General features: G+C 35.6%; 1 protein-coding gene across 1 annotated transcript in view; it reads left to right on the top strand.

Annotated features, from left to right (window-relative positions):
* Nucleotides 1–2,987: 2,987 nt before the first annotated feature.
* The window catches only part of LOC135682121 (sorting nexin-13), a 29,908-nt gene continuing 6,283 nt past the window's right edge, over nucleotides 2,988–26,612 (top strand). The window contains exons 1-28 of the mRNA XM_065196854.2: nucleotides 2,988–3,220; nucleotides 3,966–4,075; nucleotides 6,859–7,057; nucleotides 7,828–7,949; nucleotides 9,299–9,420; nucleotides 10,393–10,524; nucleotides 10,721–10,809; nucleotides 11,238–11,321; nucleotides 13,840–13,889; nucleotides 13,977–14,068; nucleotides 14,502–14,623; nucleotides 15,018–15,132; nucleotides 15,803–15,858; nucleotides 16,832–16,912; nucleotides 17,379–17,450; nucleotides 17,746–17,850; nucleotides 18,595–18,659; nucleotides 18,875–18,912; nucleotides 19,751–19,780; nucleotides 20,067–20,113; nucleotides 20,547–20,643; nucleotides 21,067–21,206; nucleotides 21,731–21,835; nucleotides 22,552–22,662; nucleotides 23,667–23,786; nucleotides 24,152–24,214; nucleotides 24,904–24,971; nucleotides 26,155–26,232. Of these exons, the coding sequence (XP_065052926.1) occupies nucleotides 3,969–4,075; nucleotides 6,859–7,057; nucleotides 7,828–7,949; nucleotides 9,299–9,420; nucleotides 10,393–10,524; nucleotides 10,721–10,809; nucleotides 11,238–11,321; nucleotides 13,840–13,889; nucleotides 13,977–14,068; nucleotides 14,502–14,623; nucleotides 15,018–15,132; nucleotides 15,803–15,858; nucleotides 16,832–16,912; nucleotides 17,379–17,450; nucleotides 17,746–17,850; nucleotides 18,595–18,659; nucleotides 18,875–18,912; nucleotides 19,751–19,780; nucleotides 20,067–20,113; nucleotides 20,547–20,643; nucleotides 21,067–21,206; nucleotides 21,731–21,835; nucleotides 22,552–22,662; nucleotides 23,667–23,786; nucleotides 24,152–24,214; nucleotides 24,904–24,971; nucleotides 26,155–26,232 (2,510 nt within the window). The 5' untranslated portion in view covers nucleotides 2,988–3,220; nucleotides 3,966–3,968. The remainder of the gene's footprint in view (nucleotides 3,221–3,965; nucleotides 4,076–6,858; nucleotides 7,058–7,827; nucleotides 7,950–9,298; nucleotides 9,421–10,392; nucleotides 10,525–10,720; nucleotides 10,810–11,237; nucleotides 11,322–13,839; nucleotides 13,890–13,976; nucleotides 14,069–14,501; nucleotides 14,624–15,017; nucleotides 15,133–15,802; nucleotides 15,859–16,831; nucleotides 16,913–17,378; nucleotides 17,451–17,745; nucleotides 17,851–18,594; nucleotides 18,660–18,874; nucleotides 18,913–19,750; nucleotides 19,781–20,066; nucleotides 20,114–20,546; nucleotides 20,644–21,066; nucleotides 21,207–21,730; nucleotides 21,836–22,551; nucleotides 22,663–23,666; nucleotides 23,787–24,151; nucleotides 24,215–24,903; nucleotides 24,972–26,154; nucleotides 26,233–26,612) is intronic.

The following is a 26,612-nucleotide window of genomic DNA, read 5'->3' on the forward strand; positions in this document are numbered from 1 at the left end:
TCAGTAAAATTATTTCTGGGCAAACCATCAGTTTCTCGTAGGTACATCAAAGTCATTTTCTCCCCAGGCGATTGAATGGCGCAGTATCGTGAACTAATGATGGCAAGGTGACAAACACGCAACCAATGTTTGGCGTTTTCATCATCATCATAAAAAAATTAATTTATCTAAATCCACTTAGTTGAAGAGCCATTCTTACATCAGCTATTTACGTTAATCGAGTGCTTCTTCTTACAAACATAATAAGCAACAATTTGCAGCAGATAAAACAACAGTAGCAACATAAAAAATGCGACAATTAAAAGTGTACAATCAAAAGTAATGAGTAAAAAATCTATGCCTAGAAATGGAGTTTCGATTCAGTTCACAGGAGAAGTTCCAATTTTTTGCCTTGTCTGATTATTTCTCGTACAAACTTGGCAACATTTGTTGTTAGTTTATTGAGATTTTACCTGAAATTTCTCATTGAGATACTATCGGGGAGGTGTGACACCCCCACACCCCCCGGTCCTTTTGCCCCTTCGGTTGCCATTAATATATTCTAAATATTATCCCCCACCTCAATTTTCGACCCCTCAATTTGGGCTTTTTGTGTACCAGCCCTTGCCTTGCTATGTCGGTGTTTGATTCGAGTGAAAAACCACAACGACAGGTTTTCTGATCCATCAAACTATGTACGGTTGTGTGAAAAGGAGGGAAAATGGCCGCGAATTGCCAAAAAATTACATAACGGAAGTGTTTGACGGCCTCTTGATAGTGCACGTGCTAGCCCACACGAACTTTAGAGAGTTGGCTTATAAACGCCCCCATGTGTTATTTACAAAACAATAACTTCACATTTCCGCTTGTTACTGGGTTGTTCTGCTTGTTCCTGGGTTGTTACTGGGTTGTTCCGCTTGTTCCTGGGTTGTTACTGGGTTGTTCCGCTTGTTACTAGGTTGTTCCGCTTGTTCCTCGTTTTAGCAACGTCGAATTCCTGACACCATTTGTTGTTTGATACCGAGCGAACAACTGACACGTTTTGACACACCAAATCTATTCTTTTTATTCCATCCAAAGCTGAGACTTTCTTTTATACAATATTAAAAATTAGGTACCAAACAGCCTTTCACAAGCACTGTTACGCCATTAAATTATTTCAATATATTTTAAACGAAACCTCGAGTGCTTTCACAAGCCACTCGGGTTGAATGCCATCTGTTGGGACCACTATTTCTAGCGGTGCCCCTATCTTAATTTTTAATGAAAGACGAAGTGTAAGATGAAGATTCAGAGAAAAATCACCATTTTGTGTAACTATTTTGTATCAAATCCATCAGTATTTTATTTCACATTTCCGACCAACTAACTCACTTATTTCGAGTTACAACATACATAATCACGTTCACTGAGACTTGTCGATTGATATTTTCCATACGTTTGTCCTTATTAGTTAAGCTTGGTTTCCACTATGAGTTAACGTGAGTTAATTTGAGATAATTTTGTGATCTGACATGGTTTAAAAATTATCTCATAGTGGAAACGGTCATTAAAAATTATCTCATGAAAATTAACTCGTGTTAACTCACGTTATCTCATGAGCTTGGAAACAAAATTTTTTGATTTCAAGCTCATGAGTTAACTTGAGATAACATCTTATCAAAAGAAGCCGATGCGTGGGAGGGGAATGTGCTATAATTTGCACTGAGGTTCTTACGCAACGCACTTGCACTGAGTATTACTTTAGATGTTGAAAACAGTTTTCTTTACTAAAAAAAATTAATTGTGAAATAAGAGAAGCATTTTCTCATTTCTAAGATCCTGTTGCAAGTGGTCGTATTCACCAAACGCATATCTTTTTTTGGTAGACTCTCCGTACCGAAAACATTGGCGCAGATCGCGAACGGCACTTCTAGCAAAAAATATTTTCCTTCTAAGTATTCTCAAAAGCAGAAGTAAAATAAGTTGTTCTTGTAAGACGCCCGCCATAGCTGCAAGACTCAAATAAAATGTGATTTCTGAAATTTCCATACTTAATTCTATCTCAAGTGGAAACCGAATCGGTACATGGGTTAATTTTGAGATAGCTCGCGTTATCTCACGCTATTTCACACTATCTCAAGTTAACTTGAATTTAGACCATGAGTTAATTTTCAATTTAGCTCAGAATTATCTCGCGTTAACCCATAGTGGAAACCAAGCTTCATTGAGAATCAAAACATGTAATTTACCATTGCTTTAAATCAAATATTAAATCAACATTATAATTAGAACTCTACATGCTGCCGTGTATCTCGGCACGTATTACAATACCGAATGTAATAACAATAACTGTGTGGGGTCTTAAGATACCAAGGAAGGTCTGGGCCCCAACACCATCAGCCTTTTTCTTAGCCTTTCAATCCATGACCGTTCTGTGTATGTGTGTGTGAGTGTGTACAAAAGTGTCTCCAAGTGTGTCCCTGATACAAGTTTCTACACTTTATAAAGTGTTCACCGTGACTCTCGCTATTGCACTTAAAATATCATGAACTGCCATTATGAACTGCCTTTTTACTGCGCTGTAAAATGTTCAAAAATTGGTGACGAGAGTACGCTGTATACAACAATTTCAGAATACGCTGTATACAACCATTCTCGGAATAAACAACATAACTTTGAGGTAATCCTTGAAGAAACTTTTTCACCTGATTCTTATTCTTCAAAAGGGGCGCACAATTTCCGAAAAAGGGGCGCCAGACTTTCTTCAACTGTCCCTAGTTGCCCCCCTAAAATCCGCCACTGATAGTACTACACCACTGCCTGTATACCCCACTTTTCCAAAACAGAGATAAGTGCCTATTTGCAGCTCACGAAGATCTTCCTTTTTTCCTAATTCCCCCCCCCCCCCCCCAATATTAAAATGATTTTTACTTGAAGAGAAGAAGACTTTGCACTTTGTTGTCAGAAACCTCCCTTTGTCCGACATCCTTGCAATTCAACTCAATATATTCTAATAGTACAACAACAACAAAGATGAACTTTACCTATCTACCTGACCAGGCCTCAAGAGAAGTTAGGACGTCTTTCTATAAAATCGGCTGAGTCTCTGTCTTTATCTTGTTCTGGAACATTTTTCACGCAATAAAAGCAATATTAGAAAGCCGAAGAAGCCTAAAAAATGGAAGTTATACTAGAAAGCTGAAGATGCTGGGAAGCAATCAAAACCAAGACGTTCCTTCCTCCTAATCATCTCATCAAGGTATATCACCACATCTATTACCAATTCTCATTTCGAATCAGCAGCATATCGTATATTTTTTATAAAATTTAAAACCCTCTTCTAAAAACCAATAGCCTAAACCTTCAGTATTTATTCCTTTATACAATTACCTTTCCAATCTCATTTTAGAGCCAGTTCATAATCGTCCAAAATAGTTATCCTGGTGCAGTTAAGTAGTTAGTGTCGATAAGATTTATCAATATTTTGAATGTTGGTACAAGATAACAAATCTGTTAGGGATAAAGAAACCCTTCCTGAATTTTTTGCCTGAAGTTTGTCTTTGCATCACATACTAACTTCACATTATCATAGCAAAATAACAGTATGTATATATTCACCGTTCTGGGTTGATACCACCAATTCTGTATCTCGCTATCTACCGACATATCTCAAAAATGGACTTCACATTTGGAATCATCGTCTTGAAATAAGTTTATATTGAGAACCAAATGTTGTTTGGACCATTTGGTAACGATTTACTTTGTTTTGAATATTTAGATATTTCTTTAGATTTGACCGGAATTTGCTGCTGTAGTGAAAAAATTTCATTGAAATGTATAGGAAAAGCTAAATTTTGAAAATACGATAATTCGCTGCTTGATGGCCCAAACAACATGAAATTTTTGGCACAGACTAATTTCAACATGAAGATTCCAACTCTATGTTCCATTTTTGACAAATACAAAAATAAAAAATTGCCCAGAACAGAGAAAATTTTTTTTAGGACATGGGCAATATAATGTGGATTGGTATTGGTGTGATTTTGTCATTTGCAACATTTGGTACAATTGGAATTTTATCAACAGCTGCTTACGTGCTAACACTTTGCTGTGGGTGAGTGCCAGTGCTTTACCAATGGCTCCTTAAGTTCATGTTCCTAGATGCATGAGGTATTGTTCTACTTAGTTAGTTGGATTGATCCTTGTTGCACTCTCTATTGTTCTTTCATGTTGTATGGGTAACACTCTTGCAAAAATAATTGCAACTTGGTATGTTCACTAAAATGTTTATTTTAATTTTTTCACTTTTATTTCATTTTTTTAAATTTGACTACCTACAATCAGCTACAGCTAAAAATGTACAATATATATAACTATATAAAGGTATTACAATATAAAATAATACAAATCCAGTAAGTAGTAATATTCTTAAAGGAAGAGCTCTCTTAGTAGCTAAACTTATAGAGGAGAGATCCCCCCCCCCTATACTGAACTGCTGTAGTATATTTGAAAAGGTGATATTCACAAAACACAACTTTTTAGCTGGTTGAGTTTTGAAAATGTAAATTGAAAATGTTGCAATTAAGTGTGGGGATGCAAAGCCTTTTACAGCATATCAGGGGATTTCCTGCTATCCAAATAATCCCTTAGACAATGGGTACAACCAGGAACTGTTTAAAAGCATATCTTTTCTTTGATATGATGTCAGTAGGACTAAGAAGCATTTAGAGTCTAATCTTAACTTTTCATTTCAACAAGAATATAATAAAATACAAATTTGCTTCCAAAGTACAAGCATTTTCTTGAACTTTGGGCAATATCAATACTGCCATAGGGTTTACCATTTCTGTTATTCAATTTAAAAGTTGTTGTATTCTTGCTGTTGTATTTGTTTCTACCTAGCATCCGAAGGTAGTTCTAAGGAAACTGAGAAGCTTATGCTTACCAAGCAGTGTCCTGGTCCTTCCTCTCGATGTGACCACACCTTGTGATTTCTAAGTTTGGTCATGCCGGGGACTCAAGCCACGGACCCTTGGGTCTGTAGTCAGCGCTTCTAGCAACTGAGCCATCCAGTAGTAAATTGTAAGAATTATAAAATTTAGGCAAAATTACTTACCTATATTTTGCTATCAAAGAGAAAATATTGCAAAAAATTATTCTAGTAAAAGGAACCATTTGAATTCTCCAACCCATCTCCCCATCTCCCAGAAGTTACTTTCCCCGAATGCGTCTCAGGTCTCACCCACCTTAAAGCCTTCTGCTCCCTCCAAAATATGATTTACAATCATTGTAAACAAGAAAACCTCTCCTCTGGGAATATAAAGCATGTTTAGCGCAGTATGTAGAAAAAGTGCTTCAATCCACACGGTAGAAGGACGCCTTTTCAGCCTTCTCCAGAAGGGTTACTCCTGGTCAATTGATTCAGTGTGAGTTTTTTCACGCATGCGTCACCAAAACGAGGATAGTATGTGAAACAATACTCACAAACAAAGCACATCGATGAAAACAACACAATAATGCGAGATAGGACTAGGAAAACAAATTTATTGATCTGAAAAAGGATTAAACTAGCACCTTGCCCTGTATATGTTGCTTCATTACTTAAAAATACTGCTATCAATGGCAGTCTTGCATCTCACAGAACTTAGATATCGTTTCCACACTCACAACTAGTAACAAACTAAGCGCCTCTGTGTTTTTATTCACTCTCTTTTGCTTCATGTTGGTATGAAGTGCAGCCCCAGTGATATTTAAAGGAGCTTGTTTTGAAATTTGCTGCATCATGCCTGCGATTGCGAAACATCCTAGACTACTAGCCTTCTTTCATGACGGTTGAAAATGAGAATTGTATGGACAGACAGTGCAGCACCAGAAAAAGTTGAGTGAACTTGCAACAAAGAATGCAGATACAAGTGACCCTTCTGGTCATTTCTATTCTATGCCCTGGTCCTTCTTCTCGGTGTGACCACACCTCGAGATTTCTATGCCTGGAATTACAGAGCTTGCAACTCTCCTCACTCTGGGTGAAAGTTTGGTCATGCCAGGTACTCGACCGCGGATACTTGGGTCTGTAGTCAGTGCCTCTAACAACTGAGCCATCCTTGCACCTGAAAGTTGATGATCTCAGAAGTCATTGAATACTAAGCTTGATCATAAACACAACATCATGTAGATATGAGTCTGTGCAAACATCACTGGTTACTGTTAACCTTTTATTGGTCATTAATTGCATGTACAATAGTTGTATCTAGGAAAATTAGTTGTATGTACAAGCTTATCTTTCCCAGTTTTTTGTGACATAGTTGATATCCATTCCTATCATAATGTGTGTGGATAATTCTCACATTGCAGCACAGGCATCCTCTACGGCACTCTCACCACACATTCACTAATCCCTATTGTTTACTTTATCTTTGCCACCACTTTGATGATATTATATTCACTCATCATTTTGACTTGCCCTTCCTTTTATTTATTTTTCTCACATTATTCTTGTTTATTTTAGTAATGTATTTCTGTATATAAGTATTTTATTAATTTATAAGTAATTTAGTTCAGTTGGAATCAAAGCACACAATAGGCACATTGTCTCTTATCTGGTTTCGTGTTCTCCTCACTTTAAATAGGACTTGCTGGGTCATGGATGGCTTTATTTTTTGCCTACATTGATCGATGTTCCCATATATACTAATGATATTCCTGTACTGACTTGCCCTTGAATAATTAATGAAGATATAGCATCTCATCGCCTGGAAATTTCTTTTATCGCCAAATTGTGCTCCAACTTCTATTTGAATGTTTCTTCATTAAATTTATTTTGTTTTGCCAGTGTTCTTCTTGTTCTTGATAAAATTTCAAGCAATTACACTTTCATTTTCAAAGCAATTTCTTTTTTAGGTTCTTATTTGTCCTTGGGAATCATGCTTTTCAAAGATCACAAATTGAACTCAGTCGGCATGATCCACCATTAATGCTAAGAGAGGATCCTCACAGGGGAATACTTAAAGCCTTTGAGTGTTTAGAACAGGCACAGCAATCATTCAAATATGACAAGCGTTTAACAGGCTCAAGCTCTTTGGATGCTGCTTTACAAGAGGTTGGTAAGATTTTTTCTTTTTGGCAAAAATCCTATAAATCTTTCTCCTTTTACACTATAAATCCTTCTAATATATGCAAGCCCACCAAATGTAGGCACATTCGACATGGCAGTATCAAAATCAATTATTTTAAGAGAAAAATGTGAGTGAGTGAAACAATCAAGGCAGGACGCAAACCAGTGACAAGCAACGCTTTGTTGTTGCTTATTCACTTAGCTACCTGGTCACATTTTTCAATCCAAGTCCAAAGCTGTGCCATGCAAACACACTGCATCCTATATACCAAATGTGCAGGAGAATCCATTGCAATGCACACCAACTTGCTACAAGAAAGGACTTCAAACACCAGGGAGTCGCTGCGGCCATCACAGCTAGTTAGGGTTTAAAGTAATAAGTCCTGGTTGTTTCACTCTCTTATCAAACTTTCTCAAATCCTCTTCTTGCACCTAATCAATTTAACTAAAAATTTGATAAGATCTTATCTAGAGAAATAATCTAAAATATAGAGATTATTTTAGAAATGATAATCATTTTGTATTCAATACTTCATTAGCACCTTATAGCCTTGTCTAATGAAAACATCCTGTTGATTGGGTCTCTCAAATAGGTAGAGTGTTGAGAGATTTTTCTTAGAAAATTGTTGGATGCACAGTCCCTCTAGGTCAGAGGATATATTGAAATGGCTATGTTATCTTGTTTATCATGCCTAGTTATTTTATAACCTAGAAATTCAAATCTAGAGCAATTTATTTTTACTATCTTCTGAAAGGTGCTTGAATATTTCCTTCGTGATTATGTTGAATACTGGTACAATACAATCAGTGATCATGAAGCTTTTTTGTATCACTTGCGGCAAGTTATTCAAAGAGGGATAATTACATTTGCTAGCAGGTGAGTCCATTTTTGCAATTACTTTGTCACTGCATATACTGAGACATTGATAATTTATATTTACATGGGTACTCTATCTAGCAAACTATTTTTGATTGGGTCTTTTGTGGCGAGTCTTTAGAATGAATGGAATGTAATCAGGTTTTTCTGTTTGATTACCAAACTGTTGAGATTTTGCAATGAGAAGTTTTAGGTTATGTAATAAACGATAACAATGCTAAACTCAGTTATATGATGTTGAATACTCTGAAAGAAAGCTCAAATAAAGCACAAAAGTAATTGTGAACCTGTTGATTGTTTTTGTTGCTCTGTTGTCAAAATATTGTCAATCTAAATGAAACCTTCCTGTTTCCTATTCTTTTAGGATAATTCTTTTATGAAAGTTTGACTAAAATGTATAAATAATATTTTCACCAGTTGGTTGAGATCCTCAGTCTCCTGTTTTGTGTACCTCTGCTTGGAAAAGTGTTACCAATCCAAGGTAGTTTCCGCAAAAGTGCCCAGTTTATTTGAAAATACCATTGATTGGTAACACTTCCTTGCAATTAAAGAGTCAGATTAGGAAGCCATCACAAAATGTTTCTTTGCTGTTCATCCTCGTATTGTTCACGGCACTAGGAGAGCCCTTCCATCCATTCAAAAGGATTGCGTTCCTACCAACTAAAAAAGTTCCGTTATTTATGAATTTACGTGCCAGCGTGATTCTGGCTACGTAGGACGAACAACCCAAAGATTGGGGGATAGGATAAAACAGCATGCTCCTTCCAACATAAGAAACAAAACTGCCCCTCAAAGATAACAGCCTCCTCGATCTTGTAGGTCTAGAAACACTGTTAAAACAAGTGATTCTCGGATAATTGGCAGAGCCCGGTCGTCTTTCCATCTAGCAGTTTTAGAATCGATCTACATACAAACGAAAAAAGCCGCCAGTTTTTAGACAGAAGGTGCTCGTTTTCTCTCTTGGACTCCAGTGGTAATTTTTCTTTAGGTTCGCGGCACTGATTGGTCAACTATACCGGTCTTGTGCTTGCGTTTTTCTGATTGGCCTATTTCGATCCAACTGGGTATATATTTTTCATCGTGTTCTTTCGGACCCTGATTCTGACGATTTATGCTCTGAGGAGCGTCAGACGAAAAGCTTTTAGTTAATATGTTGTAAAATGTTTGATTTTTTCAAAGCCATTTTCAGGTTCTGTACCGCCAAAAAACTGTTCACATAAATCATATCATTATAGACCTACTTTGGAGGGACTTTAACTTTATAGCCAGAAAAATCTTAGCAAACAATTTGTGAAAAAGAGGAAATTAGAATAACGTGAATGTGACTGACTTCTTTGTTTCGTTTTCAGGTCAAAAGACCTGCAATGGGTGAATTATTTAACAACAAGACTGGTAGATGACTTTGCAAATCATTTGAAAATATTTCGAATAACTAAAGACAGAATAGCTAAGAAAGCTGAGGAAGAAAGGGGTATGATGCTCTATATATAACATATATATTTGACTTTCTTTGACAATTTTACGATTTTTCAAAAACATTTGCAATTCATTTAGCATTACACATTTTTAATAGACCCAAGAAAAATTTTGAAGCATTTTGTCCTGAGAAACAATTTTTTTTGTTAATTATCTGATGAATAAAAGGTACACGAGACGAGCTTGATGAGGTTATGAATTGTTAACTAGTGCCAAGAAAGCTGAGAAGCAGACGTTTGTATTGAATAGAATATGCTGGAAGCAAAGTAAATAATAATGCTAAGAAGAATCAGGGGAGTAACACAGCTTGGTATAATAGAATGGGGAAGATAAGGGCAAAACCTAATGTAGTATTTTATTAAAATTTTTAAACATGTCATCGGAGGTTTAGACATGCTCTCTGTATGAAAAAAATTGTGAAAAAGGCAATTCAAATGAAGATCAAGGGAAGACCACGGTAATAGATTGAGAATGTGACGATGTGACCTGACGGGAGGTCAGTAGGTAGATGCAAAGAGCCTAGTCGAATGGAAAAGAAAATACAGTACTCCCCGACAAGAAGGTCGATGATGGTAAAAATTAAGGGCACATAAGAATTTTAAAATAGATTTGCAATAGGCTTAAAAAGTGTAGCAACGTTCCTTCACTACACCATTTAATAAGTTATGTGTTATCCTTTTAATTCCCAATAGAGACTATTGGGGATATCTTTCTATTTTTGATATTTTATATACATTTAAACAACACTAATTAGCTCTTTATATGTAAATTATTGCAAGTTCGCTACAAAGTGTTTCATGTCTCGAGACGAGAATTACCTAGTGACTCAATTCAACTTAGCTTCCAGACAATTTTTTGATACAAAAACTACGAATAACTGTTTGTCGTAGCTACATGAGTAATTGGTACTCTTTAGCGGAAACGTTAAACTATACTACGCTGAACCTTGCCAATTTCCTCGTTTCAGGTCAAGGCACGCTAGATGACTCAAATGCTCAAGTTGAAGCAGACTTGGAGAAAATTTTCTTCCAGGTTGAAAGGGAAATAGAGAAGGGGAGGTCTAGGGAAGGCGTATGTATGGATGATGAGAAAGAAAGAGGTATTAATTCGCTTATAAGCAGTCCTTTTATGGCTGTTTATTAAGGAATTCAGAAATCAGACTGGCTTATCTTGATTTCTTTATAATGAAAGACTTTTTCTAATAGAATTTACACCAAAAGAAAGATAAGAACATCAATAAACTTTGATATATTTTTTGTATCTTTAATGTTTGATTTTTGTCTTTATATCAAAAGGATACCTACAAGATATATCAGAAGTGTTGCTGTACCTTCTTCTCCCCGAAGAGGACTTTGAAAACAAAAACATTAGATATTTTTTAAGGGTACTGTTTATCATTTTTCATTTTTGTCACTTTAATCTGTTGGGTTAACTTTGGAGCATAAGAATGGAACGATCTGTGAGAAAAGGAAAGGCCGTGTCACATTTTGTATGCTCCACTCTCTAATTTATGCTGTCATGGTATGCGATCTCTGCCATTAACTCTAAATACTTTAAATAAAAAGTGGAGCAATTTTGAGCAAAAAAGATATAAATCTGCTTTTCAAGACCCAAAATTAAAAAAAAATGTTGAATAAAATTTGTAATTGAAAGTGAAAAGAACAGGTTGAAGAACTTCGAAGAAAAGAAGCGGCTAAACAGATTTTCTTCGTAAGCGCACAAAAGCTGACTTTTTTGGATTAGACTAATACCAGCCACTCTTAAATATGTCCTAGCTTTGAATTTTTTTCAAATGTTTTTATTTTCGTTTAGGAGATTATTGCTGTAAAAGTGATTCTTCCAACTGCTGAAATGGTTTGTGATCCTGATTATATAAATCAAACCATTTCTTGGTTTGTGAGTATTTTGCCTAATTTTTCACAACTACTACTTTATGTATGTGAATGTTTTTTTATATAATCCAATAAAAAGTTACAATACATATTACTGTCTACACTACTAAAAATAACCACTTTACAATACTACTGGGACGAAAACCCCCGGGGAGCAAAAGGCTGTGTCTACCCCAAGGGCATTAACATATTTAAACACATAAATATAAGAATAGGAAATAAAAATACGTTACAGATTAATAAAATGGTTACGTGGTGTACACTTTACATTGAAACGACCTTATTCAAACCGACTAGTATTGCGGATGAATTTTAGAGTCAAGTTGAGAATGTTTCTATTGACGCCATAAGGGAACTTTTCATTGCCATATAGTTAAAGCTGAGTTAGAGCCTTATTTGACAGGTTTGTAGGTCCAAGAGGTCGTAATATGTCAAAAACTCCAGCAAGAAGATCTTGTCATTGAGCAGCGAAAGAAGGGCAAAGCAACAAGAAATGTTCCGCGTCCTCAATGTCATCATTCGAAGGGCACATTGGGTTTAAAGTATCCCTAAAATTGTGTTTGAATTTGTGATAGTTGAATTTGCTTAGATCAACTCTAAGTTGAGTAAGAAGGGATGATCCTATTGGGTCATGAATTCCAAAGACAGACATTGAAGGGAGGCGGGTAATTGACAAAAATTTTTCCTTAAAAATAGCGACAGATGGTGCAAGTCTAAGCTCTGGTTCAATATTGTTCCATTCAGATAAACAGTGAAGATAAAAACTAGATTTGAATTTTTCTGTTCTCGCCATTATTTGCCCTACGATGTCCTGACTGCGAAGAGAGTAATGTGACTTTAGACCACGGTCAGCGATCTATGACTTTAGACCACGGTCGAGTAATGTGACTTTAAACCACGGTCTTTAGTGGTCTAAAGTCCCATGCCACCCATTCCGCCCATTTCGATTACGGTGACGTCATATATCATACACCAAACAAAATTTGCGAGTTCAGCCATCGCGTCACCCTAACCAATCAAATGGAAAAACTTGAATCTACCAAGTATTCTGCTGCACTAGCAGTGAAAGCTGCTTGGAAAGGTACTTCTCGTGAGAAGCTGTATGATGAGCTTGGGTGGGAATCGTTAAACCTTCGACGATGGAGTAGACGTCTCATCCTCTTCTATAAAATAGGTAACAACCTAACACCAGATTATGCAAGACAGATTACACCAGATTATTCCAATTCCCGATCTTCAAGAATCCAATTATGACCTTTGCAGACGCACTACAATTGGGCAAATATGTGCAAGAACAAACATTTTTAAACAAAGCTGATATCCCAACCGCTTGTTGGAATGGGAAAAGCTCGATCCTGACATTAGGCAATCGAGCTTGGTAAATGTTTTCCAGAAAAAATTGTTTTCCATTATCCGTCCACCTCCTAAACCGGTCTACAATATTCATGACCCAAATGGGCTATCCATCTTGACGCAGTTACTTGCTGGACCCAGAAAGCTAAATTTCCATAAATTTAAGCACAATTTTAATGACACTTTGAACCCTTTGTGCCCGATGAATGACGGTGTTGAGGACACGGAGCACTATTTCCTGCTCTGCCATAGTTATAACGTAGATAGATGTGATCTCCTCAACAGTATAAATGCGATATTGTTGCCTCATGGTCTGATAAATCATTAAAATGAAGATGTGCTAAATATCATCCTCTATGGCCATGGAGAAATACCACTTGAATCAAATTCGAAAATTCTCGCTGCAACGCAAAGATATGCCCAGGCCTCTAAACGTTTTGAATAAATTGGTGATACAAACAGCATATTTCCTCTCTCCTCTCCTCTCTCTAGAAATAGTTTCTATTTCTTCTTTTCGTTCATTTCGCACCTTTAAATTGTAGTTAATTATATTTTTATTCTTTTCGTTCATTTTTTGTCTTTAAATTTTAGTTAATTTAGTTTTATATGTTGAATGTAAATTACCACAGGGCTGCTATGTATTCCCATGCTGCCTGTGGTATCCTCTGGTAAATTTGTGTATGTTTTGTAAAAATTTTATGTGAATATAAAAAAAACAAAAAGAGTAATGTGACTGATAAAGCTGAGGGATTGGATCCATCATATAATTTTTTTTTCAGTCTTGTAAAACAAATTAATTTTTTGTTGTGACAAAATTCTAATAGCCCGTTACCCTGCCACAACCCTAAAAGCATTGTAGATGGATACACAGCAATGCCGTTAGGGGATGTTTTTGTAGTTTTTCATCTTGTGTCTTGTCAACACTCTTACTCGGGTGCTAGACTAGGCTATCATTAGACAGTAACTTTATTATTGTAGCTTTATTGCTACAAATCATGGCAAACCAGTCGAAAAGTATCGTTGTGCTTGTAACCATTAATTTTGTAGCTAGCATTCAATAAATGTTATATCATGACATAACAAGCCATTACTCTCTCAATTGCTGATTTTTATTCCTTCAGTTTTTATTTTTTTATGAATAAGAATATTATTATATTTTTCCTCGACAGTGTGCCAAGGAGGCGGCCTGGACAGTTGAACATTTCCTCACGACAATAAAGTATGATCTCTGTTGCTACTAATACTGCTTTTTAAATGCTGTCCTACTTTTTTATCAATGGTTTAAATGCCTTATGCTTCCTTGCAGGATGTGTGACGATTTGGAAGATTTAGAAGAAACAAAGAAGAAAGTAGATATAGAAATTGCCAAGCTACGGTCATTAGATTCTGAGACATTTGGTATGTTGAGTCGCATCATTTCTTGTTCAGGGGATCTTTGAGATTTTGTCAATTCTGTTTCTTATCAGTTTAAATTAATGATTTTCTTAGAAGAGCGGCTTTTTTGCTTCGTGAACCATAAATTTATAGTTAGGAACTATTTCCATTTTGATTTTTCAAGGCAGCCACTCCGGAATGTTAATATTAAAATTATGTCAGTGCACCTAAAAATTGTTCCTCAAAAGGCGATTTAAAAGCTTTTATATCTTTGTCTGCTGGCTATCAGAAATAACTCAACGCAACACCTTCTGCCAAAAATGCATTATCTAGCGTTTTTTGCTTTGCATATTTGAGCCTCGAGAGCTCTACTGAATTTTCTCGCTTCTTTTAATTGATCTAGTATTTTTTGATAAAAACGTTCTTCTTCATTTTGTATGAAATTTTCATTTCGTAGGATCCAACGATTCAGAGGTGAATATCAAAAAGAGGCTTGGGAGTCTTATGTATGTCCGCAAGCTCTGTGTGTCTCAGATACGACGGGTGAAAGCTGGAGAAATAGGACAACAGCCATTTTTGGTATGTCAATTGGCTTTACCCATATGTTTTTTGGATTCTAATACTCTTCTTCAGGTGCTGGTAACTGTTGCAAAGCTGAACAAGCAAATACTTGTAGATTTTTTTGCTTTATTATTGTATAGCCGATGAGAGTGTGTGTCGATTTTGAGGATTATTTTACGAAATTGTTATCCTGTGTCACAATCAAACCAATGCGATTAACGGCATCTTTTAGGTCCATTTATGAAGGGGCCTCTATTCTATTGTAGAATTTCTTCATGTAGAAATTTTGGTTTGCTCAAGATCTGGTGCTACGCAATAAGTGTAAAGATCTAATATTTATAAGGAAGTATCGATACCAGATTTTTTGCTTTTCTTATACGAATAATAAATAGTTTTGGCTTTTGTTGAACAGGAGCCCGAACCGGAGCCTGGGCCAGAACTACTCAATTTGATAGGCACAAAGAGGGTGCCCAAACTGTCAATTAAAACCATCCTAGAAGACAATACCGCCCTGTCATATTTTATTGGTGAGTTGCCCTGTAATTTATTAAGGTCCAAGAAACGTTATCTGCTTTAAAGTGTGATATTGAAATGGCAGTGGCCTGATGATTGCCGGGCGGGCGAGAATCGAGCTTTTAAACACCCTGTTGTAAACTCCGATACGTATATATTTATACGAATTTCTATACAGGATTTTACACTTCAACATGTTATGCTGTTATCAACGTGTGTGCTGAATAAATAAAATTGTAAAGGTAGACCAAAGAAACTTAGCCTACTATAAGAAAATCTCTAAAAACAAAGTTACATTGATATTCATTTGGAACAATTTACAAGGATGATAAAAAGTTAAGAGTTTGGCTTGACATGAGTGGTCTGTTATTAAAATGGTCGGTCTGGTCAGGGTGAAGTCACTCCAAAGATCTGTGACAGGCTCTTAGCTTTTAGCACAGTTGTAGTTATAGTTTTAAAACATAACGTAATTATTGAAAACTTAGCTAAATGATTTTTAAGAAGTTCATCATCTTCTGAATCACATCATTTATTATTTTTCATTGATTGTTAATGATTGCGGAATATTATTAAAACTGGTTATTATAGTGATTGGTAAAAACAATAAAAGTATGGAAAATATTTTAAGCTTGAAATGTAAAGCTCTTTTATGAATGTCTACTGTTATGCTGACTCTTTTCCTAGAATACATGGGTGGACACAATGCAGAGCATTATGTTTTCTTCTATTTGACTGTCGAGGTTAGTTAGACAGTTGCAAACATTTTATTTTGAATTCACGAGTTTTTCTAAGGAAATGTACACAAAAAACAAGCAATAACAGTTTTTTTCTGTTGGTAATGTTAGCAAAATGCTCAAGGATTTGGAGGAAATGATTAGGAAGAGAGAGAAGAAAGATCAACCTTTTTATTTTTGTTTTGAATAAAGACAGGTTGTAAGAAACTGGGAAACAGTAAAAGTGGCACATTCTAAAGTTTACAAGATCAAGGGAGGAAGGAATAGTTTTAGGATACATTTCGTGCGTGTGGCAAAGAGACTTTGAAAAGGTGAACATTGGAAGAGTGCCTGGTAATGCGTGCATGTCTTAGTGGACCCGGAATAGTCTCTGATCTCCTGAGAGCAATGGCCGTAGTAAAATCTATAAAAATAGCGAGATTAGCAACACAGTTCAAATTGGAGAGCGGCTGAAGAGACTTTGTGCGGTTAATGGCGAGGCAATGATATTGGATAATATAATGATACGTTTATGTATATGCGATATAATGATACAATTATACTTCTAGCCAGGATTTTCAGAGCAGCGTTTCAACAAGATGTCTTTGTCTTTGACGCTGTTTTCGATTTATGTTTGACCTCTAGAGATATTCTATATAAACATGCAAAGTAAAGTTTTCAAACTATATCTGTATTTATAATCCAATATAATTTTTCTTAATATGAATAGTTGTTTATTTACCTTGGGTTTTGACTTTTGACTTGAACTGTCCTTCAGATTGGAAAAATGTAGTATTTGAACGACAAGCAGCAGGAATAAGTTAGTTTGTCTTGCCACTTGTGATTTTTATTCTACCTTCACGTGCCTTGAAAGTGAGATGTGCGTGATAAGCCCGTGATTGGGGGGGGGTTAATGCCTTAGAAACAGGGTATGGCTTCCCTTTAAAAACCTGATCCTCCGTTTAAACGCACGTCTTAATTTACCTTTATCTGTGTTCAGGGATTCCGAGCCACTGCCGAGCAACAGTTGTCTATATTTGCAGAGGAAACAGTCAGAGCTCAAGAAATTGGTTCACAAAATGTGATTATTATTCCATTTATTGCATTGAATTTTTCTTTCTTGCTGATAGCATTCTCTGTCATGTCGTTACATCCAAAGAAGTTGAGCCTATTTAGAATTTATGCAATTGCAGTTATTCTTTCCCCGCCAGCGTGTATTTCATAGAGTTAACAGTTTGAACTATCTGCTTAAGGCCGATAAGCCTTGTTTGTAAGTACAGTGGAGCCTCCTTGTGATGGACACCGTCTGAATCAGTGTAACTGTCCTTTGTATAGATGTGACCGTTCTATCGAGGTGTCTGTGTTATAGAGGGCCCTTTAAGAGCGTTTTGATCATATGGGATAAAACTATCTGCTTGTTGTTGAGAAGTGTCCGTTGTATAGAGATATCTGTTAATAGAGGTTGCACTGTAAAACGTTGTAACATTAGTTTCTTCTTGTTTGCCATTATTGTGTCTGTTTTTAAGTTCTTTTGATATTTTCTGTAGCGAGCTGATTTGGACTTTGAGCAACTACGAGGGGCAGCTGCAAATATTTATGAAGAGTATATATCTCCAAAGGTGCGTTGTTTCAATCATCAGTGCTAAAAAGATTTTATAACCACTTTGTTTGATTTTTTTGTGCAAAATTTGACAATAAATTATCTCTTCGTACTTTAATTTCACAGTCAGTACCTATAAGGCCCTTCTCCTCCAGAGAGGCCACACGTTCATATATTGCTTGTATTCATCGGCCAATGAGCTTCCGGAGCAACAGGTTTTCACTGATTTACAATTTTTCAACATCGTTTACACTGCTCCATGCTGCAGTGCTGATACTTCTCCGTGGAATTATATGACTTATGCTAAATCTTAGGCTTCCCCAAGAATTGTTCTCGAAGACCAGCAGGTACGAAAAATTGTCAAAGATATCAGGAGCCTGGAGCCTAGTGGGGCATACTTTGACTCGGCTCAGATGCAGGTAAAAGAAATCATTTTTTTATTGTCAAAATGATGTTTATTTTAAGAACCAGTGTCAATCTAGGCCCAAGCGATCTTCACCAGCTCAGTCTCTAGCTTGCTTTTCCGCCTTTCTTCAATTTATTTTTATCGTTGTAGTCAGGTCAGTTCAATAATCTGCCATTTGTCCAACGGTCTATATGAGGCCAGAAGCGTTACCCTCTTTTCCATCAGGCTCTATATTTGCCTGCTTCTGATTGTTTTTTTAAACAGCAAGGGTCCTGGGGCCGTACCACGCGTTGTTTAACCTTTTCCAATTTTTGAGCCTCACCGATGCTAATGGTGTTTGTCAGGCTGATTCTTACTTTGCGGCGATATGTCACTAGAATCGAGATACCTTTCCTCACCAAAAAGAAAGCGTATTTTTTGACATTATACTTTTTGGATGGCTTTGTCCTAAACATTGTTTTGTTTTTTAAACTCATCTATTTATTTTCTTTTATGGGTAAAGTTGTAATTCGAATTTTTAGCCTGGGCATGTGTCAGCAAATTGTTTATCATTTTAGCAAATCTAAGCCTCATTGTTTACTTTGGGCGCTATTTTAAAAAAGGTATAATGCAGTTTTCAGACATCATTGAAAAATGTTTCCACTTTGGTTTTTGAAAGTAGGACAGCATAATTTTAATTGACTATATGTATACTATATGAATAACATCTTCAACCATTCTTTAAGTCATACGCACTTAATTATTGTTCTTTTTATAGGTGTTCAAGATATTATCAAGTCAAAAATACTACGGAGCATTTCTTAACAGCACTGCATATATCAAGTATATACGTTTTTTATGCAGTTTCTTTTCTTATTTGAAAGGTAAAAAAGTAGTATAAAAATTTCTATCAGAAAATAAACTAATAAAAATCACTGAAATTAATTGAAGTAAATTTATGAAAATTAATAAAATAAACTAATTATTTAAAACAGATTTTTCCTCAAAAAGACATGGGCCAAAGTTTTGTTCTGACTGAAACATTTTATTGTTAACAGATGTCTAATGGATATGGATCTCATCAAAGACAAATCAGGTGAAAATTCATTTTGTTTAACTCAGTTATATAAAGCACAGTTTTTTATTAATGGTCATTCTTTAACTGTGATTTTCGTTTATGCAAGAGGTAGAAAACGAAAGATATTTAACTTCATTACCTTGCCAAAATAATTTTTTCCCGTTATAGCTTTTTATCCTGGCAGTTGAACTATCAATAAATTGGAACAATTTTTTTGCGGTACAAAATTTGAAAATGGCTTTGAAAAAAGCAAGCATTTTACAACATACTAAAAGTTTTTTCGTCTGAAACTCCTCAAAGCATAAAACGTCAGAATAAGGGTCCGAAAGAACACGATGAAAAATATATACCCAGTTGTAGATCGAAATAGGCCAATCAGGAAAACGAAGGCACCCTTATTATGACGTTTTATGCTCTGAGGAGTGTCAAACGAAAAAGCTTTTGGTATGTTGTAAAATGTTTGCTTTTTGAATAACATTATCAATCAATTCAATAATAGTTTAGGTTAATTTATCCGATTTTAAATTTTTTGTTCCGGTCTAAATTGCCACCTTTTTCAATTATCTTCCAAATGGCTGCCTCAGTACTTGCCAGGTTATGTTTGCCAGTATGTTGTAATGAAGGTCCCAGTTATTTACTAATATCGCGTATATGCGCCATAATTTTTTAGAATTATCTCCAAGGCAGGGTGCATAGGACAAAGCTAAACTCTAACTAAGGTGAATGGAGAGATAAAATCAAAGTAGTCCCACAGGGATCTGTTTTAGGGGCTTTGCTCCTCAATATTTTTCTAAATGATATCTTTGTTTTTCAAGACTTATTTTGTTGCTCATCTTGTAAATCTTGATGTTTTTAGATGATGGAAACGAGTCTCCCTACACAGAAGGTTTGTATTAAATGAATAGACTGTCCCTCTCTTTGCAGACATTCTACAGACCCCTCTATTGAAAAACTTTGTATTTTGCACATTGTTTTCATTTTTGTAGACTACAGTTTTGTCTGCAGTCTACGATTCCTCTTAAGTGATTATTGCAAATCTAGCGCTGAAAGGCAAAATCAATTTAGCGGGTCTATTTATTCATCAAATGAAAAGGTCTACAAACCCTGTACATTGCATCTTCATGCTGTAGGGAAATAGGATGACCTTGAACTGATATTGTCGTATTTTTCAGATGACGTTGCCAGCACGATGAGCACGGATTCTGAAGTGGGGAAAGAGGTGCTATTCGCAGTGATGTTGTTTTTGTGTTTGTTTGCAAGCTATAATGAATTCCATTTGCAATTATTTTTTAAATACATTATTTTTCATGTATTGGCTTCTAATTAAATATTTGTGATTAAGTATTCTGACAGAAGCTTTATGCCGAAATAGAAGATGCAACTGCATTGACTACGGTGAAATATCCAGGGTTGGCTTAAGGGTTGGCTTATATATATATATATATAACGTCAAACGTCTTACGAAAGTGTTTTCTATATATTTATATATAAAATTTATGTATCTATTACTATTTGTTGGGGATTTTTCCTTTTGATAAACCAGCATCTTGATAATCTATTCCTGTATGCAAGAGACAACTATTTGGTCGTTTGACAGTGACAGTAAAGAAGTGATTAACCCTCATTCTGGTTTCCTTTTTGTACATCTACAGAGGGTGTTAGATACAAAACCTGCTACTGAACCAAGTCCTGAGCAGCTCTGGACACCCGACAGTGAAGTTAGATATTCTGCATCAATCACAAGAGCAGGTAATAAACATTGGCATGGAAACTATCGGATCTGGAAAAAGTAGCTTCGCTTTAAGTACCTTCCTTAGTAGTCATTACCATTGTAGATTATCACGTTGTCATTATTAACTAGCCCTGGGTCCTCAATAGTAAACTGAAATAAAGAAGTCCAAATAAATCTTATTGGTAATATCGAAATGAGTTATCCTCTTGATTGTGCCCCTTCTCTAGTTAGTTGTCTATCTCTCTTTGAACCCTCTCTCCAAGTCTGTTTGTGGTGAGGTTCACTGATTTTTCAAACCTTGAATCAGTAGAAACCTTGAAGCTTTTGTATGCGATGAGTATTCTTAGGGACGATCGTTCTAAGTTTCAATGTTTGTTTTTCACTGCACCGTATTTTCATTTCTATCAGTTTGAGGTACAATTCCCGTGTTCTTTCCTTAGGAATTTGCAAGGAAAAGAACAAATCTTATGGTGTGTACTCCATTCAGGTTTGCAAAACGGACGCGGCGGCCTCAACCAACTGGATTGTGTGTCGAAGATACAGTGATTTCCATGACTTACATATGAAGCTGCGCGAAAAGGTCTCTAGATATAGCCAGGATTTCCCTTAATATGCTTTGCTTGCTGTATGTCTCTGCCAAACGAAATTTTATTTGTTTCGCCATTTAGTTTCTATATAAGCTTGCATTTCTTATCGTAAACGAAGCTTGATTACAAAAAACGTGAGTTAATGACCTGTTGGTTTGATTTGATTCCATTCGAATTTTTCTTGAAAATTCCGCACCTTTGTAAAACCTGGTACTGCAAACTCTTTGCTTTTCATTTAGAATAATTTTGGAATCCATGTATCTATGTCGTCTGGAAACAACTGCTGTAAGAATTAATCTTTTTAATGTGTGCGATTTTGACACATACCATAAGAACCTGGAATAGGAATTGAAATTGAAGTATCTTGTTTTTAATAGTTTCCAAGTGCAATTGCTCGACATTACAGCACATGACAAAAGTCATCCCGTAGTGACATGTTAGAAAGCCTACCAGATGGAATACTGTGACCTCAGCAAGGGGGTTTTGAATATTTTATGGTGATAATATTTTTTTCTAGTTTTCTTCGCTATCGTCTTTGACTTTGCCCGGCAAAAAAACATTTGGAAACATGGATCGAAATTTTATTGAAAAAAGAAAGCAAGCTCTTGAGGATTACTTGTTGGTATGTTTGACGAGAGACCTATTCGTTTTTTAGAGACTGTGGATAAATGATGTCGTTTAGAAGGGGGATTTTTTACTCCGCTCCTTCTTTTTCTAACATCATCTAAAGCCGAAGACACTCTCCCTTCGTTAAAAAGTTATAAAACAATTCTTTACCCCCCTACCCTAGAATCTCGACAAAAGTTGGCCCATCTCCTTTGCCTTTATTGTGACGTCACTGTCATTTCAATATGGCATCTAATATACTAAATCTTCACGGAAATCACTAGAATTTTACCGAGCGTTTTTGCTCAAATTAGATGAATGCCATCCCGAAATTTATCGAAAATATACAAGAGAATTGAGGTGAAGTGAACTAAAAGCAGAATTATTAAAAAATAGTACCGTTTATCCTATAATTAATGTAATACGGATATTACAGCTCCTTCTTCGCTTTTGCGATAAAATCATTTATTTGATTTTTATAGAGAAATTTTCAGGCTAAGCAACGATCACTACAAGAGCTCAATCACTGCATTTAGCAGTCTTGACGGCGTTTATATGTTTTGAAAGATCTAACTCTATACTAGAAATCATGCACTGGGAATATGCCTTCAAAATCAATTTGTGCATAGAGATAATTTTTGTATGACCGTTGTCAGTGTTTTGTTAATTGTTAAGTTGTAATGGCCTGGTGATTTTTCATTTTGAAATAAAAAGTTGTTTCTTTGATTTCAGTATTTGCTGTCCACTGAGATACTTACTGAAAATCGAGGGCTGTATGAGCTTGTGATTGGATTTCTTGAGCCTGGTGAATATTACAAAGGAAAAAGCGCTATATCTAGAAAAGTAAGTAATTTCCTCATTTTCCAATTGCCCTTAAATATATATATCTATATGGCTTGTCTAAAGAGCTTGCAGCAGCCTAGAACCAGGAGCCTAGGTCAGAAAATTTATATTTGCAAAAACTTAAGAGGACCAAGGGAGAGAACAAAAGCAGCGACCTTCAAAACCTTGTCGATCAACAGCATTCTCAGCAAAGAGCATTAGGTGTAACTAAAATTTATTGACTTCAGTAACATATTCCTGGAATCTTGAAAAGCGTGCAAAAATGTTTTCATCTTTTTCCCTAAAAATTTAGTTCATTAAATGCATTATAGTATTTTGAAATGTTGCTTTCGTTAGAAAAATTCTTGCAGTGGATGTTGATATCTTGCTTTCATCCCCTGTTTATTCTGGTTGTTACCCATTTCATGTTATTATCAAACAAGAATACGCAGTAATATTATCAGTAGCTTTGTGGTGGGTCGAAAAACATGAATTTACGACTACAAGTAGATATAAAGAGTGTCTTTTTAGGTCACTGAAATCACAATTTTGCTAGTGTAGAGTATTTGGGCAAAAGATAATTTAGTTATAAGCAAAATATAATGTTTTATAATCGGTAACCGAAATTGTATCATGCATTTCAATCTGAACTCTGAAACTTTTTAAGGCGGGTATTCCTCGAATTGTTTTTCTGTTAGTGAAGTATAAACTTTTTATGTTGTTTGATATCAATGCAACAGGTTTTCTCCACAAGCTGAACTTTCTCTGTACAAAAATTGCGAATCAGTACTATCGCCACAAAGAGACATAGATGATTCTTTCCGCTGTTAGCAGACTAGATGAATTCAAAGCTAAGTTGAATCCACTTTAGAAAGTTGAAAACCTGTAATTTATTGACCCTTGTGTTTTGCGTTTTTTCAAAACCACAAACCTGAAAATCATCTTGCACGAAGCTGCAACATCTTTTGGTTTTGCTTAAGTAGATTTCCCTGCTCCTTTCAATTAAATCTGAACTTGATTTACAGATAGATCATATTGCTCAGCCCATCAAAGCTTCTGTTAAAGCTGCCACAAAATCAAACAAACCAAGGCCAGAAGTATTGTCTAGACCTAATAATGACCTGGTTGATAGTATTAAAGGGAAGGTTCGTATTGCCTTTTGTAATTTGTCTTTCTTCAATTTTGACATCTTTATGTATAATTTTGGGTAAAATACTGTATGAGAATTCGAACGTAGCTATTATGTTCTCTTATACATTGGATTTCCACCGTAATTGATAATAAAGCCTTTTCCAAGTTTCTGCAACTTGCTGTTAAAGTGGCCAGATTCAAGAAATTCTTCGCGATTTCTCAAGTCCAGTCAGTTCTATGTTTCTCATTTAGTTGCAGTGAGTTTCTTTCTTGTGCTGGTTCTAAATTGGCACAGCAAATTTCGAATCGACTCCTTTCAGAAAATTTAAAAACATTGTCTTAAATGATTTTTATTTGCTATATATTCTTCGACATCTAGGCAAGCAAGAACAGCGAAGAAAATCTTTTTATTGGAAAGCTTTCAGAATCACTTGATGCTGAGGTAATTTCAGTCATAATGGATGTAAAATAACACTAGATCCTTTCATTTAATGCACCATGTCTGCAAAATTTCTAAATACTAACGCCAATTGTTAATGGCAAAATCAGCCATCCAGCTCTCTCCGTTGGAACAAATCTGGTTTTCAATACATTGAAACAAGACACAAAAATACGACGCCAATCGCTCGGTGTTCAAATTAATTCTCGCAGGCATTTTTTTAGGCTCTAAGTGCTCAAATTGATTATTTGCGCTTTTTTGTATCTATTTGGTTTCAGCTATGTTAGGTTTTTGTATATTTGATGTTTCTGGAAGAGCTTTAAAACCTTTAAAACGTACTTGGAACTCTCAGAAGAATTATGCTACGGGCAACTGACCAAGGTTTGTCTAGACTTCTATTGCCTATATTTTTCGAAAGTCTGCACCTGTATGTTTTGCAAAGTTGCAAAAACAGTCCCAGTACAAGTTATTGAAGGCTCTAGTATTTCAGTCAATGTCATTTTCTGTTTGTGGTTTTAGAAATGTAGGGAGCCATCATTTAATTGCTGCTTGTTAATCAATTTTGAATGTATTTGTTTGTTTTGATTCATAGTTCGTGATAGTTGATTTTGTGATTATCGCTCAATTCTTGGATCTTTCCCATCTTTGCCGTTTTCTTACTGTAAATGTTATCCTGCTTTTCCCATTTCTAGGACGAGGACAATATCCCTCTGCGAATTCTACTACTGCTAATGGATGAAATATTTGACCTTAAAGATAGGTAGGGAAGTCAAATAAACTATGTATCTTTTTTTTCTCACAGGATATTATTGGCAAAATATACTTTTAGGTCCCGAATAAGCGGGGGGTCTTAATAAGCGAGGGGAGGGGGAGTTTGTAAAATTTCTTAAAATTCAATATCAATAAGCGAGGGGTCGAAACAAGCGGGGGGGGGGGGGGTTGAAATTTGGTGTAAACGAGTACCAAGCAGTGTTAAAGGAAAAATATTCGTAGAAATCAAGATGATAGTTTCCAAACAGAACGGAACAGTAATGTCCTACTACTTTTATTAACCAATTCAATCTCAGTTGTTCACTCTTTATGTAGGGCTTAATTAGCGGGGGGTCGTAATAAGAGCAGAGGGGTCTGAAGTTTTTCGGGGGATGCTTATTCAAGAAATAAGCGAGGGGTGCTTATTCAGGACCTAAGAGTACCCAGGGTAAAATATCTCTTTATGCGACCAAAAATTTAATAAGAACCTCATGCAGCTAAGACCTTTTGGTCACTGTCCTTAATCTTTTTTTCGTATCTTCGTACCATTTTGTAATTTGCTGTAGAAGCTGCTTATATGGTTATCACTCGTACTTCTTTTGTCATTTTTCATTCATTTGAGACTGTTAATACTTAACTTGATCCTGAATATTGGATTCTGTGGTTTCTTGTGTATTAATCCCCTTTAAGCATTTTGGTTTAGCACCTTATGTTTGCTTTTATCACATCTTTCCTCAAGAGTACTTAAGCTTTCCTAACGCTCAATTAGAAGCCAGTGAACCATATTTCGATTCATTCATCCACTCCGAGTAGTGGCCCGACCAAGGACCATAATTGCTAAAATTTTCAAATTGTTAAAAGCATTTGTTTATAAGCCCACACCCAAACAAATCAAACATCGGCGAAAAAAACATCGGCAAAAATGTTGATATAATAGTGTTCGGGTGTTGTTTTACGGATGTTTGATTCGTTTGACCAGGCCTTAAAAACTGTATAATTATTTTTTATTAGCTACATAAAAAAACATTTAAGTAAATTTAACAGCTTTTTTATTATTTAATGCACTTCATAGCGAGAAAAGATTCATGGTCATCAAGTTTCTGTTATGAATGGCTCTTACAATTTGTATTTACCCTGTATTAATATTATTAGAGGGAAAAGCATTATCTTTGATTGTGTTTTCTTACTTGAAGAAATCAATGGATAAGGAGAAGAATTGTTGTTATCTTGAAGCAAATAATCAAAACGACGTATGGTGACCGAATAAATAGGTTTGTTAGCATCTCCCAAATTTACCTCTTTGTGTTGCACTTCAGCTATTGAGCTCAATCATGAATTTTGTTCAAAGCTGAACAAAAAAACAGATTTGAAATATTTACATTACTTTTTTACTTTGTATACTATATTGACTAGATCTTGTAGTTTACTTTTATGAAAATAGAGATTAGATACTTGCAGAGCAAAGAGACTCGTTTTTTAAATTTTCAATGAAATTTATTCTGTTATGTTATGAAGAATGCTGTTTATCAGTTTGACGTAAAGTGCTCAATGCCTTATAGGCAGAGCGGTATACGACGGGACGCTTCTAAGTTGCTGATCCTAGTTTAATGCTCAATGTGATCATCAGGGAACTAATCTGTTATATTATGTT

Source organism: Rhopilema esculentum, chromosome 16 (assembly GCF_057945365.1).
Source record: "Rhopilema esculentum isolate cy_ngs chromosome 16, ASM5794536v1, whole genome shotgun sequence".
NCBI classification, from domain to species: domain Eukaryota; kingdom Metazoa; phylum Cnidaria; class Scyphozoa; order Rhizostomeae; family Rhizostomatidae; genus Rhopilema; species Rhopilema esculentum.